This window comes from Physeter macrocephalus, chromosome 8 (genome assembly GCF_002837175.3).
Source record: "Physeter macrocephalus isolate SW-GA chromosome 8, ASM283717v5, whole genome shotgun sequence".
Lineage (NCBI taxonomy): Eukaryota > Metazoa > Chordata > Mammalia > Artiodactyla > Physeteridae > Physeter > Physeter macrocephalus.
In genome coordinates this window covers 34,073,039-34,088,932 of record NC_041221.1, presented here as the reverse complement: position 1 = coordinate 34,088,932, position 15,894 = coordinate 34,073,039, and the positions used below count along the sequence as shown (strand labels likewise).

The following is a 15,894-nucleotide window of genomic DNA, read 5'->3' as shown; positions in this document are numbered from 1 at the left end:
TGAACCAAATTTAACCAAATTGTTGATTTTATCTGTATTTTATGATATATGAGTACTTAATATCAATAACAGAAGATGAGCTAGATCATCTCCACAAATTACAGTTGGTGATAAGAGTAATGATAATTTACCAAAACTAATCTAACATTCTGTAGAACACTCATTTAATACAACAAATAAAAAACTTATGAATTAGCACCTATTAATACCACGAGTTGAAGAAAGATTAAATAACTTGTGAAAACGGAACCAAACCTTTTCTACCAGATAAGATAATGCCATGTAACCAATATTAATTTTTGAATAAATGGATATTTTTTGCATCCTTCTCCAAGATTATCAATACACCTCTATAAACACAACCCATATTACAAAATATACCATTTCTCTTCCCTTTATGTTATCTGTGCCTGTACTGGTACACAATGTTGGATTTCACTGTGTCATATATGAATATGTGAACATTTCTTAAGCTACGGCTGATGGTGCTTTTTATTTTTTTAGATAAATTTTAGCACAGCACAATAGTGTAGGCTTGTCAGAATCAGTCATGTGGTGAGATTTGTATGCATTCTTTAAAAGCATCCAGATAGAGATCCTATAAGAATACTAACATTATGAATCTTCAGTGGCACTGCAGATGAAGAATCTAACACAATAACCAATCATTTAAAAAGGTCTGGTGGATGAACATAATATTTGGATTTCCATAGTCCTGGGTTTGAATATTAACTCCCCATCCCTCTAGATGTGTGACTTTGGACAAGATCCTTCAACAATTTGGGGCACTTTATCCATCTGTAAATCTTCATAGGTAAAATAAATAAGTTGAAAGATGTGCATTATGTTATGCCTTATTAGTTTAATTATTTCTGGTCTTCTTCAGCAAATGACAGAGAGGGCGGTAATATATCACTGGGGCTAAAAATTGTGATGGAATTTTGGCAGAGATAATTTTTCATACTAATTTTTTTGATACTTCAAGAAGGAAAGGCTGTTTATTCTTTCCTTTCTTATCACCAGCAAGTAATTTCAGGGGGCATCTTAGTTTTCCACAATCTATCTCTTACTTTTACTTCCTTAAATTTATTTTCATTTTCATCTATGTAAAGCAATCTCTCCTTCATTCTTGGAGTTTATCATCCTTTTTTGGAGGAATCATTTTGAGAGAGTTATTTAAATATGTAGGTGATACTACCCAATAAAATTATAGACACAACATGGAAAAACCTATGTTTTATCCAGTGAAAAATATCACTATTAGTGAAGATTGATCCTGTGAACTAACCCTGGTATGATGGCTACACTTGTGATGAAATGCCAGCTAAATGTTTGACCTTAACTTTGGTGTTGATTTTCAGGGATAAATACTGGTATAGTGCACGGCTGGTGCTCTGACAGCGTGACATTGATAGCGCCAGTATTCATCTTTTTTTTTAATAATTAAAAAAATTATTTTTTACTGGAGTATATTTGATTAACAATGTTGTGTTAGTTTCAGGTGTACAGCAAAGTGATTCAGTTATGCATATACATGTATCTATTCTTTTTCAGAATTTTTTCCTATTTAGATTTTTACAGAATATTGAGCAGAGGTCCCTGTGCTATACAGTAGGTCCTTGTTGGTTATCTGTTTTAAACATAGCATTGCCTGCATGTAAATCCATCTTTTTATCATTTATATTTGGCACAATGCCTCAGCTTCCCATAAAGGAAAGGTCATTTGGATTCCATATGAAAGCTGATTTTTTTAAATGTTAATGCTATTTACTATAAGAGCAATAATTGATCAGATTTTGTAATCATCTTTTCTCCTTTTATATTTTTAACAGGCAACCCATTATTAACCAGCAGAGTCAACATATTAATTAATGTCCTAGATGTCAATGAATTTCCTCCAGAAATATCTGTGCCATATGAGACAGCTGTGTGTGAAAATGCCAAACCAGGACAGGTATCTTAACAATACTGTTAATTAAGAGTATGTAAACACCCACTCTATGCATGTGTTTTAGGTTATATGACCTTGCATGAATATACACACATGGATCTTATGTCTTCTTAAAAGAAACCATAAAAGATAGTAAATTCTTTTGAATTAACGGTATATTTTGGATGTGGAGTTAATACCACAGGGGATAAAGTGATGATGGCCTAGTAAATATTCTTTGTATAACTAAAAGTTCTAGGATTGCAGATTCTGCTGTTTTCCATTTGTATGCTGTGGAATTTCTAAAGAACTTGAGTCTATAAATCCAGGAAGCAAGCAACTTTAGACTACATTCTTCTATAGTATTTCTTGCTTTGCTCACATGCTTTTATGAAGGGTGCATAAAAATTCTTAAGCCCTTGAAAAATGGAAAGCTTTCTCTGGTGGCCTTGAGTAGAGCATCTGGGTTATTTAAAATATCTGAATTACATTTTCTTATTAAGTATTGCTCTGGAGGGAGGTTCTAGTGGGGAGAGGATATGAGGAAGGACCATATAGTTGATGAAAGTTATCGTCAAAATCCTAGAGTTTATGTGGATCATGGTGGGTAACTAGCTTTTTCTACACTATTATAAATGAATGAGTGAATATATATGATATGATATAATATAATGTAATATAACATAAAATAATATAATAGGAACCAGGCATGAGCAAATGGTAAGAGTGTGATATGAAACAAGAATATAATTAATCCAATATTGTATACCTAGGTTCCAAAAGAAAAATACATCAGTATGCTTTGCTTTGCTGTCTATTTCAATTACCTTTAAATAGCATAACTACTCATTTAAATAAATTTGAAGTTTTAATTCTTACTTGAAGAAATATCTCAATATTTAAAATGGTATCTTTATTGAAAAAGTTCCTTTTATAATATCCAGTATTTGTTTCAATTTTTTTTTTTTTTTTTTTTTTTTTGTGGTTTGCGGGCCTCTCACTGTTGTGGCCTCTCCCATTGCGGAGCACAGGCTCCGGACGCACAGGCCCAGCGGCCATGGCTCACGGGCCCAGCCGCTCCGCGGCATGTGGGATCTTCCCGGACCGGGGCACGAACCCGTGTCCCCGGCATCGGCAGGCAGACTCAACCACTGCGCCACCAGGGAAGCCCTATTTGTTTCAATTTAAATGTTTTCTACTGCTTCATAGAATATTAGTCCCATAGTTCTAATCCTGTGATGTTCACTAGCCTTATAGGTATTAAATTAATATGAAATAAAAGTTAGTGTTCTCATTCACACATGCCCCATTTCAAGTGCTCAGTAGCTGTATGAGATGAGTGGCTACCATCTTTATCAGTATAGATGTAGAGTATTTCCATCAGTACAGAAACTTCTAGTGGACTGTGCTGCTCTATTACTGCTTTTGATAATTTGGGGAAAGTATTAACTTTATTACAGTATGACTGAGTCATATTTTACCAAGTGATAAATTTGGATCATTAATTTTGAATAGACACAGAAATACATTTTTTTAAAGTTTTAATGCTTTTTTAAAAAATTTAATTTAATTAATTTATTTATTTATGGCTGTGTTGGGTCTTCATTTCTGTGCGAGGGCTTTCTCCAGTTGTGGCAAGCGGGGGCCACTCTTCATCGCGGTGTGCGGGCCTCTCACTATCGGCGCCTCTCTTGTTGCGGAGCACAGGCTCCAGACGCGCAGGCTCAGTAATTGTGGCTCACAGACCCAGTTGCTCCGCGGCATGTGGGATCTTCCCAGACCAAGGCTCGAACCCGTGTCTCCTGCATTGGCAGGCGGACTCTCAACCACTGCGCCACCAGGGAAGCCCTAAAGCTTTAATGCTTTATCACTTTAAATGCATCCAAAATTTACATGGGGTGAACCTAGTGCCTGATTTATTGTCTGAAATAGTAGATGCTGCATAAATGTTTACATAAATAAAAAACCTGAAGTGGTTATTTGCAGAGTTATAAGAGGTTTGCCAAAATTCTACAACTTAGCTATTCTCCACTTTTCACAGCCTTCTACTGCCACCCCAAAAATCCAATCCTTTATTTTTAGGTAATTTAGGAACATTAATTATTTCACAGCAATCAGAATTTTGTAATGCAGTAAGTGAAAGCCTTTTGGAAATATAACTCTATTTAATGCTTCTATGTTTCTCCAGTAAATTAAAGAGTTTAAAAAGTTGGGAATAGTAGAAGTTATTAGAGATAACTTGATTTTCTTATATTTAGACAAAGTGGTAAGGAATATGTGGGGACATTCGAAGCTCTTTTTTGGGCATTCTGCATCCTATTGGGCCACATTTACATACAAAACATAACCCTGAAATGTCTGAAATGTAGTATATGAGCATTTTCTGCTTTTGACCCCAGCCATCCTGACCCTTGTCTAGAAACTATGCAAAGGAACTATCTCATCTTCTGGACTATAATTGAATATGCATGGATGTATATATGTACGTATGCCTTATTTATCGATGAATCTATCTATCTATGTGTCTATCTATCCATCTGTCTATCTTCAAAAGAAGTAAGAGAAAAGAAAGATGATGCTATTTATATGATGAACCAATGAAGTACGGGAGTTGTTTTACTTAGGGCAATAACTCTCAAGTGTCAATTACAGATAAGTACCAGTTTATACCAAAAATTTCATCTCCGTATGCTGTTTTAAAGATGCTCCTTCATTGTAAAGTTATGTTCTTGATAAGTTTTGATGTTAATTTAGTAAATAAGTGTGCTAGTTGATAGCAAAGGCAAAACAAAACAGAACTTCACAAATTAATTCCCAAATAATTTAAAGAAACTTTAGGGGTGAAATATAGTAATCTGAGCACATGTGAAGGAAAGTTGAAGTTTTACAGGGTCCGTATGGTAATTATTTGACTAAATTGCCATATTTAGCCTTCGGTGTTGAATCCATGACAATTCTAAAGACTAAATAGATCCTGTGTGACTGAATTACACTAAAATAGGGAACTGAATTTCTCATTAGAGGACCCATTGTCAAAATACAAACTACTAGGGCTTCCCTGTGGCGCAGTGGTTGAGAGTCCGCCTGCCGATGCAGGGGACGCGGGTTCGTGCCTCGGTCCGGGAGGATCCCACGTGCCGCGGAGCGGCTGGGCCCGTGAGCCATGGCCGCTGAGCCTGCGCGTCCGGAGCCTGTGCTCCGCAACGGGAGAGGCCACAACGGTGAGAGGCCCGCGTACCGCAAAACAAAAAAAACAAAACAAACAAACAAAAACTACTAGTACTGCACTAGACACTCGAAGCCCCAGTGTATACATTTGTGTGTTCCTGTGTGTTTCTGTGTGTGCCTATGAGCACACACAGCTATATGGGAAGGTAGATCATAGTCATGAGACTGGGTTTCAACCATGGAATAAAAACCAAAAAGGGTAAATAACTGACGTGTTTAATGGCATCAATCTAAGAGCACAGGATGCAGGCTTTGCCCACTGGGAGCAGGATGTCATATTTGAAATCTAAGGTCTTCCTCTGGCCAATTCAAACTTAGTCTAAGAGTGTGGTCACCTAGCAGCACACTGCTTTTATCCTCTTTGGCACACACTTCCTGAAATTCTTCCTGATGCAAAACCATTGGGTATGTTAATAAATAAATACCTCAAAGCCATTCTGATTTGCTTACACATATAGTGAATTATCAGTTTCATAGTTTGGCTCTTGGAAGTTAACCTCCAAATTCTTAAGGGCATCTCATTGAAGTATCAGAATTTTAACTACTTAGATTACACACTTATGGGAACAATTTAGGAAAAATTTTGAAACAAGGTTGGTCATACTTACTTCTTAAGAAAAAAAAATTCTATGAAAACACAATTTGTATCTTATCCACTGGGGGAAAAGAAACATAACAAGGAAAACAGATCTACATCCTGTGTATCTCTTTCTCATCATTTTACTTAGTTATGAAAATAAAACTCATTCTCACAAACATAACTATACTAAAATTTTGCTTTGCCAGGACTTTTAAATAATCAGGTTAGAAAGCATTTTTTTCATGTAATTTACAATGCAAGCAAGTACATTTTAATTTTATTTTGCTTATTAGTGAGAATTTTCAATGTCATTAACCTTTTTAGTTATGTAGCTATTGATTTGGAATTAGCTCATACCCTGTACTTGTACTTGCCATTATTAACTGTAAATATTTAGCTATTTGTTTATAAAAAATATTTGTAAAATAATTGGCCTACTGATATGAATTCGAAAAATGCCATTTCTGTTTACTTGCATGTTTCATTAAATAAACTTATTACCCTGGTGTGTAGAGTTCCCTTTGAAACTGATGACTGATTTCAAGTCTCATCTCAACTTTGTTTCAGATAATTCAGATAGTCAGCGCTGCAGACCGAGATCTTTCACCTGCTGGGCAGCAATTCTCCTTTAAATTATCACCTGAAGCTTCCATCAAACCAAATTTTACAGTTCGTGACTTCAGAAGTAAGTTTAACCGCATAAAAACTTACCTTTTATCATGCAACTTTGTAAAAGGACACAAAGGTAGAAATCCATGCTCTTCCTGAAAGCACTCAAGCTCATAAAATATAGAAATGCATATATAAGAAATACAAAATTTTATGGCTAGCAGTAAACTAAATGTTAACCTATATAGACTATATCTAATGAGGCAAATTACTTCCATTTATAATGTGGACATTCCCTTAATGAGTCAAACAAACAATAGGTTATCTGGGAAAATGAATACTTTTCATGTTTTAAATATATCGTTTGTTCTACATGCACTGCTTGTATATACAAGTAACTGTTTTATTTGAATAACACATGGTATGGCACAGGTCAAGAATACAGGCTTTGTAATGAGAATGATATAGGTTTTCACTCCCACTGCATTGCTACCTAATGGCAGATTATTGATATATTAAATTATACTAAAGAATTTCAACCTCATAGTTAAAATAAATTAACCTCATGGTTCATTTATTAAATAAAATAATGTATGCAAATCCTTTAACACAATGCCTAAAACCTATTACCTTTAAGGTAATTTTAGCTACCACCTCTGCCATCATACCTACACTTACATTTCTGCCACCACTGCTACTACCATCACTATCACTAATACTAATATTATCACGTCTGCTGCTACTACAATCTACAAATTATAAAGGACACTGGATTAGATATAATAAGGCTAAGTACTGATCAGTTCTGACTTTATTTGTTCTGTGACTTTGGATATTTTATCTCTTCTAAGTTTCTGTAGACATAATATCAGGAATAAAAACTCCTGAGTTCATAATATTGGGTAGAAAAAAGCTAATTCTTGCTAGATTCTATGCTTATGGAACAAATAAACAAGTGATAAGATGGATGATATAATGATGATGATGATTGATAGGAATCAAAGGATGCTTTGAGAAAGTTAAAGTTAGTTTTCTTCAAATACTTGGGGGAAGGAAATTAGAGTCACAGAAGGAAATTCAATAAGATTTGCGCCATCTAATAACGTAACGTGAGGAATGGCTGGGAATGAAACAAGGTCGCAATTATGAAAGGCCTAATAGGTAGGGATACCACATGTTTTATCATGGAAGCTGGAGTATGCTTGAGAATAGCAGTGGACAGTGTTTGTAATTTTAATTAGAGCAGCACACCTAAAATAGGGCTGTACAAGTCAAACTGGACCATACGGTCAACTTGTCTATAAGTCATTTAAAAAGTGTATAACTTAAATCCAATGACCTGAGAAGTCTTTGAAAGGTTTACACAAGAGTTTAACATATTCAGATTTGCACTTTAGCAAATCAGTCTGGATGCAGTGTGGAAAAGACAATATAAGGATACAAGACTACTTCTGATACTATTGTAGAAAATGGATGAGAGAGTCTTGGATTAGGATAATCCAATGGATTAAGGTAATGGCTGTGAGGATAGAGGTGAGTGGTTGGAGATAGAATACATAGAGCTTCATTCTAGATCTCCTAGATTCCATATATAAATATGATGAAGAAGAAGACTAATAAGACTTCTAGATCATTGGCTTGGGTAACTAAGTAGATGGTCACATCATTCAGGAACAAAAGTATTGACTATTTTCCACCATTTTATCTTTGCTGGAGAATCTATATATGATTAATCATAATAATATGAATCAGATCATCTTGCCTCAAAGTATAGTATTTTTCATGATCTGAACATGTATTTGCCACTCATGGCATTTACCATATCCCCTATTTTATCTTGATATATTTTAAGTGTAATTGTGAGTTTCTTTGTTTAAATGGATAGACACTTTTTTTCACCTTTTTTTTTTCCTGAGAACATTTAAGTTCTATTATTTTAGCAGATTTCAATTATAATGTACAGTGTTATCAATTACAGTCACCATGCTATATGTCAGATCCTCAGACTTTATTCATCTTATAGCTGATAGTTTGTACCCTTTTACCAACCTCTCCCTATTTCTCCCACCCCCAGCCCCTGGCAACCATTTTTCTACTTTCTATTTCTATGAGTTCTGCGTTTTTTTTTTCTTACATTGTGCATATAAGTGTTACCATGCAGTATTTGCCTTTGTCTGGTCTATTTCACTAGCATAATACCCTCCAGGTTCATCCATGTAGTCACAAATGGCCAGGGTTTCCGTCTATCTTATGGCTGAATAATATTCCATTGTGTGTATATACAATATATATCGTATTTTCTTTATCTGTCAATCGATGGAAACCATTTTATGGGTAAAAATGAGGTTTAATATGTCTTTTTTCTTCCCACCATGGACAGCATAATGAATTCTATATGGTCACATATCAATAATAATACTGGGTTGAAAATAAATCTTTAAAAAAGGGGAGACTGGGGCTTCCCTGGTGGTGCAGTGGTTGAGAATCTGCCTGCCAATGCAGGGGACACAGGTTCGTGCCCCGGTCTGGGGGGATCCCACATGCCGCGGAGCAACTGGGCCCGTGAGCCACAATTACTGAGCCTGCGCGTCTGGAGCCTGTGCTCCGCAACAAAAGAGGCCACGATAGTGAGAGGCCCACGCACCGCGATGAAGAGTGGCCCCCGCTTGCCACAACTAGAGAAAGCCCTCGCACAGAAACGAAGACCCAACACAGCCATGATTAAAATACATAAAATAAACTAGAGTGCATTTCGTTTAAAAAAAAAGGGGGGAGACTGCCTTTTGACATAACATGTTCAAGAATATCAAACCCCTAGCTGCCTAAGTGCAAATACACCAGAGGCTCTGACTTCCTATTTCTATTAATCACTTTCACCCAGGTTTCAGGCTTTACTCCTTGACTGTTCCTTTCCCCAGACTCAAGTATACAACCATCAATGGCTGAAGATTTCAATATTGATTCAGCTGGTCCCCATTTTTCTATTCCTTCTGTCAACACAAGTGCCTGAAACCACTGACTCTTACTGGCAATATTATAATAGACATTTGGCAGGTTTATATTTTGTTTCTCAATTTAAAAATATCCTCTGTGTAATGAAAAATTGATATTCCCCTGCCAAATTCTATCTTATCACATAAAGTTTTCTCAGTTTTGTGCTTCCTACTGAAATGGGTATAGAGAAGGTACATAATTTTTCATTGTTGAAATTAGAATCTACAAATAGAATGAATGGAATATTATTGATATAGTAACATTTTTCTGACATACTTGTATTTTAATAAGTACTATATCTTTCTAAAATTATTTTACCTGATTCCAAAGTGGGTATCATGTATGGCTACAATGGACTAAATATTAGTACATTTCTAAAAAAACAGCAAAATGTATCTGGGAGTGACTTCAGTAGACTCAGAAAATGAAATAGTGTTATGAATAAAACAAAAATTCCACTTTTATGCACAGAAATAAAAGAAGTAAAGAACAAGTGAGTGCAAAATAACACTTTCAATAGAAATATTAGCTGTACTAATATAAAATTTTAAATTCTTATTGCCTTGGATTATTCTAAGTAAATATTGTATCATTGATTATATCAAAATTAAAATGAAGTACTTTTGTGATTATATTAAAGTGATGATTATTATAATTCATGGTATTTAAAACTTTTAATGAATCGATGTTTTTCACACATTTTATTTTCCTTTCCATGTTTCTTATGCTGTTTTGCAAAAGTGAAAATATATACATATATTCACACACATATATGTATTATAGATATGGATTAGGGAAAAATCAAGCTTTATCTGAAATATTATATTGATATTTGTCAATTTTAAAGAACAGGTTCTTAGGTAAGATGTTATACTGATTCATCCTTTGTAATCTTGGTTCTTCTAATCATGTAAGAAAACATCCACTGAAGTATTTTTTCTCTGTGAGATTTTGATGTCAGAAAAAATAGTGCGTCAACACAACATACTCTTGTCTTGTAAACAATTTTCTATTCTTTCTGAATAGAAAATTTAATTCGTACACCAGACAAGATTAATGTTTCTTCTTTTCCTAAGGATTGTTTTGAATACATTTGATTACATTTTGGCAGCTTTCATAATGATAAAAGAAAGAATTAAAATATGGATGTATTTTACTGACTCAAGAAGAGCTTCCTACTGTTTAACGGATACCAACTTGAAGATTTGAAGTGATGCTCGTGGTAACCATCTTATCATAAATGTCATGTTTTGTAGACAACACAGCTGGCATTGAAACCCGAAGAAATGGATACAGCCGCAGGCAGCAAGAGTTGTATTTCCTCCCTGTTGTAATAGAAGACAGCAGTTATCCTGTCCAGAGCAGCACAAACACGATGACTATTCGAGTCTGTAGATGTGACTCTGATGGTACCGTCCTGTCTTGTAACGTGGAAGCAATTTTTCTTCCTGTAGGACTTAGCACCGGGGCTTTGATTGCAATCCTACTGTGCATTGTTATACTCTTAGGTTGGTTTCAATATTAATCACATATTCTCCCTCTCTCTCTCTCTCTCTCTCCCTCTCTCTCTCTTTATACTCTTAGGTTGGTTTCAATATTAATCACATATTCTCCCTCTCTCTCTCTCTCTCTCTCTCCCTCTCTCTCTCTCTCTCTCTCTCTCTCTCTCTCTCCCCCTCCCTTGTTTGTGTATCTCACTCCTCATTTTACCATGTAAATCAGTTTTTTCTTCATTGAGGTGCTACATCTGGATAGAAGGAAGACTATCTATCTATACTGAATTATACAATTATTATTAAAGTTAATTATATTATGAGTGTTAATTTTCTATTTTAGTCCATATGGAAATATACCAATAGAAATAAATCAATAACATCATCAAAAATATAAAAGTATGTTCAAGCCCTAGGGAATTTTCAAGTAATAACAGTTTGTGGCACTTGCTGCGATGAACTTTTCTATGACAAATTCTCATTTGCAGCAACGGTTTTAAATTCATTTTTTACATCCTAGTAATTATTGCTGCCTAATAAAGTGTTGTATAACCTTTAAAATTATACTAGATGAACAGTAGTTGTCAATTACCAGTTTGATAAAGAAAGAAAGACAAGAGAAAGAACAGGAAAGAAGTAGAAGGTAAAAGCACCTCCAATTTTTTTTTTTCTGTCTAAAGTGCTGACCAGATCCAATTCTTATTCCACTTTTCTCAGATCTCCTCACATCAAAAACTCTAACCATTCCCACTAGAACAGAACAGAACACAGTGAAATATCAAGAAGCGCAGCAAAGGGAAAAGATTGAAGTAAATGTATTCTGTAACATCTCTGTGAGAATGAAAACCTACTTTAGGGGCTTCCCTCTTCCATCAACTCTGTTCAGCTGACTTTATTTCATTTATTCATTCGCTGCCAGATTCACAAAAGCAAAGAGAGATTTTCTATTTTTCTAAGCATTCCTTTAAATTAAAATTGCAATAGAAGTACAGTTGGGCACTGTGGGATCAGCTTATATATTCATGTTTATTATTTAACCAAAATATTCTGACAAATGTACATACCTACCTTTATCTCTAGGCTAGAAAATAGAATTTAAAAAACGTACTAGGGTGTAAAGCATGGTACAAGGCATTATATACTAATTTGTGAAGAACATTCTCTGAGTCAGAAGCTCATTTTGGTTTGGAGGGTAAAGTTCTAGTCCAATTTGCATGATGCAGATATTAATTCCACGCAAATAACCTTGATGTGTAGAACAAAGTATTCTTTACGTCCTTAAAATTTAGAATTATAGATTATATCTGACATCTGTTTGTGCTGATGATATAAACCCCTTTAAAAGGGAAGATGCAAAATAATGTTCTCACACCTGAAGTTGAGCAAGATCAATTAGGTGTTTAACTTCAAAACAAGCGTTTCTTTTTCATACTCTTGTCTAGGGGCTGTCTGAGTCCCAGAGGATTTCCATATCCACCTAGCATGATTTGGCATATTCTGGATGCTCGTCTTTGTCCTCTTTGGCCCTCTTACAGGGTAACAATTCATGTTGCTTAGGTTAGCATTATCACATACTGTCATCTGCCACTCATTCATCCAAATATTTACCAAGTGTCCACCCTGCTCCTAGTTGTGAATTGCTAGTACACAGCTGCGATTTTTGACACTCTTAGTCTTGCAATGGGGTCTGCTTACAAATCCATCGATTCTTTGATCTCCTTAGCCAATCTCATACTCCTTTAGATCTTCCAGCAGATTCTTAGCCATTTTTATGTCTTTTTTAAGGTGAGGGGGAGCATGAGAATCTTGTGGTGCTTAGGAACTTCTATTTGACCCTCAAGCACATCTAACTAGTCTCTTTCTCAGCCATAGATACTCTAAAGCCATTTTATAAATATGCAGGGTTTCTCTGTGAGGTTTACAGTCTCTCACACACTCTCTGGGTGAACAGACAATAGTGCTTTTAGTTCTGAGATTTGCCTAAAGTCTGGAAGGAGTGCAGAGTGCTAAACATCTCTGCAAGGCCCATTGTACAGAGGCTCTACCTATATCTCCTCTGTCTTCCTCCTTAATTTTGGAAGAAGAGGGAATAAATGGGCTTTTATCATCATGCAGTCTCCTACTTTCTAATCCTATGACAAGAGTCTTCCTTCCAGACTCTGTTATGGTAAATCAAACACTTTGGCTTTCAATCTATTGCCACTACTATGGAGGAGAGGGGAGTATTATGCCAGGCAAAGTTGAGCACTGACTTCATGGTGTGAATCTGTGCTTATTTACTCCCAGAAAAAAATAAACACTGTTGATATAATGATGGCTGTGAGCAGAAAAAAATAAACACTGTTGATGTAATGATGGCTGTGAGTTAATGGGGAACAAAGATATTCAATAATGAAGGTCTATAAATTAAGTATTTCAAAATATTATCTTGCTTCAAGAAGGTAACCTGAATACTAGACATTTGGTTTGGAAAATATCTCAATACGGTAGGACAGAGAAATTTAAATAATTTGTGGTCTTAGTTGACATAATTTGAAAAGCTAAGGCCCTTATATTCTATATTCTTTCTCTCTCTCTTGTTTATTGCATTTAAAAGTGATAGTCACGTGATTTGTGTTTATTTCATTATAAATGCAGTAATGTTAACAACTGAGAAATATAAGTATGAATAATATCTAAGTGTTAGCTATGGGCAAACAATATTCAAGTTTTATTGCTTCAATACTATACAGTTCTCTGTATGATTGGAACAACCATTCTTTTCTTTCTTTTTAAATTTTGTAACGCACACTTTTTACCTGACACTGAGATATTTAAATACAATACATGTTAAATATAAGGCTACAATTGTTTGATTTTGTGAATAATGTTGCTATGGTTTCATATTAGCTACAATTCCAAAATGAAATTGAATGTAAACAATGAAAAAAAGTCAACATAGATATGATCCTTATAGATTACAGTATGTTTACTATGAAAATAATAGGATACCATTAAAAGCTCTCAGCCAGCCCTGATCAATTTTATTTTTTATGGAGAGATGGGCTGACGTAGTCTCATATTGCAATTTTTGTCTTGTTCTAGCCATAGTTGTGCTGTATGTAGCTCTGCGAAGGCAGAAGAAGAAAGACACGCTGATGACCTCTAAAGAAGACATCAGAGACAATGTGATCCATTATGATGACGAAGGAGGCGGGGAGGAGGACACCCAGGCTTTCGACATTGGCGCCCTGAGAAACCCAAAAGTGATGGAAGACAACAAAATTCGCAGGGATATAAAACCAGACTCTCTCTGTTTGCCTCGTCAGAGACCACCAGTGGAAGATAACGCAGACATAAGGGATTTCATTAATCAAAGGCTACAGGAAAACGATGTGGACCCCACCGCCCCACCATACGATTCATTGGTGACATATGCCTATGAAGGCAATGGATCAGTAGCTGACTCTCTCAGCTCCATGGAGTCTCTGACCATGGAAGCGGACCAGGACTACACCTATCTAACAGACTGGGGACCGCCCTTCAAAGTCTTGGCAGACATGTTTGGTGAAGAAGAGAGTTATAACACTGATAAAGTCACTTAGGGGAGAAGCAAAGGCTAAAACACAACCAAGAAAAGAAATTTAAGAGAAAGGAACATAAATAGAAATCACACTTCTACACACACCACACACACACACACACACACACACACACACACACATACCGGGCTTTCTAGGACAAGATTCCTTTGATTACTTGGTTTCTAGCAAGTTGCTATATTTATCATATTGTCAGTTTTGGTTTATCCTGCCAACACAAGGTAATTCCTAAAATGTGTACTTGCTTGGTTTTGTTTTGTTATTTTGGAAACACACTGAGACAAGCTCAGGCCTAGTAAATACAATTTACTGATGTGACAACCTAGAACGAAGATAGCTATGTGGCATCACGGTGGAAGAGTGTTAGATTTTTCCTAATTCCACTAAAGTGCCTATTGAAACTCTTATCATTTAAAGTCGTGTAGAGTACGCTCTGCTGTGATGGCATTGTGGGATTCAGACACAGAGGACATAAAACAAAGACACTGTCTTTATGTCAAGGAGCAATAGCAACACGCAGACTTCTCATTCCTTTTAAGGAAAAAAGAAGAATACTTTCTGAACTCCATCTTCTTACAATTAAATTGCTCTTTTTTTTCTTTTTTAAACTGTATGCCAAAACACATTTGTTTTTCCTACCCTCTGAGAAAAGTGAAATAAATGTGATAATATCAAATTCAATATGTAAGTCCCAAATTTTAAAAGCAATGTTTGATCTTAATATTGGTTCCTATTAAAGATGTTCATGAAAATATTCATTGTTTTCCAAAGAAATAAAATTTTTAAAAAGAAAATTTTTAAAAATCCTCTTTATAAAGAGAGGCCTCAGGGCTGAAACTCCACATTAAAATAAATATTAGTTTTGTTTTAATATTGTGCCAGTGTGTGGAAGGGTGGAAGGTTGGTTTTAACAAATCACCAGATCATTGCAGTCTTCAGTCATAGATAAAATTTAAGTTGTGTTTTTATGAAACATTTTTTTGGGAAAAAAATGTCATTGATTTAAACAGGGGAAGAGAAATTGATATACAGCTTCTCAGAGTTTCTTACAATCTAGTGATTCTTTCATGAACAATGAAAATAAAATATTTATCAAATAATACAGAATGGATTTATAGCATGTCTAAAAATATTTACTAAGCAGTACCAAACAAATGAAAATTCAGGGACTTCAGAAAATTCAAACCAAATACTAACACTTAAAGTGAACACAAATGCAAAATCTGGTAGTTGATTTATTTTATTAACCTGGATTTCAACTTTGTGAATATCATTATATTGGAGCTCAGAGTGGCTTCTTTACACTATCATCTACAATAATTCTAATATAAACGATACCATAAACCTCCTCTGTAAAAACTTTTACTTTTTAATTTGATGAGATTTCTAAGAAATACTAGATTTTATAAGCAGACAGGTAAGCTGCACTCATTACATTACTTTTAAATGAACTTTACACTATCCAGAAATACATTTAAC

The 15,894-nt window shown here is 35.1% G+C and overlaps 1 protein-coding gene across 4 annotated transcripts in view; it reads left to right on the top strand.

Moving 5' to 3' along the window:
• CDH12 (cadherin 12) overlaps positions 1-15,281 on the top strand; it is a 403,417-nt gene extending 388,136 nt beyond the window's left edge. For 3 of the 4 annotated variants that reach the window (XM_024122920.2, XM_007107776.3, XM_007107777.2), the window contains 4 exons: positions 1,833-1,954; positions 6,306-6,423; positions 10,598-10,849; positions 13,919-14,507. In XM_024122920.2, coding sequence (XP_023978688.1) covers positions 1,833-1,954; positions 6,306-6,423; positions 10,598-10,849; positions 13,919-14,418 — 992 coding nt within the window. In that variant the 3' untranslated portion in view covers positions 14,419-14,507. Of the gene's footprint in view, positions 1-1,832; positions 1,955-6,305; positions 6,424-10,597; positions 10,850-13,918 lie in introns of all 4 variants that reach the window. The other variant, XM_024122919.1, reaches the window with a different exon arrangement.
• Positions 15,282-15,894: the final 613 nt, after the last annotated feature.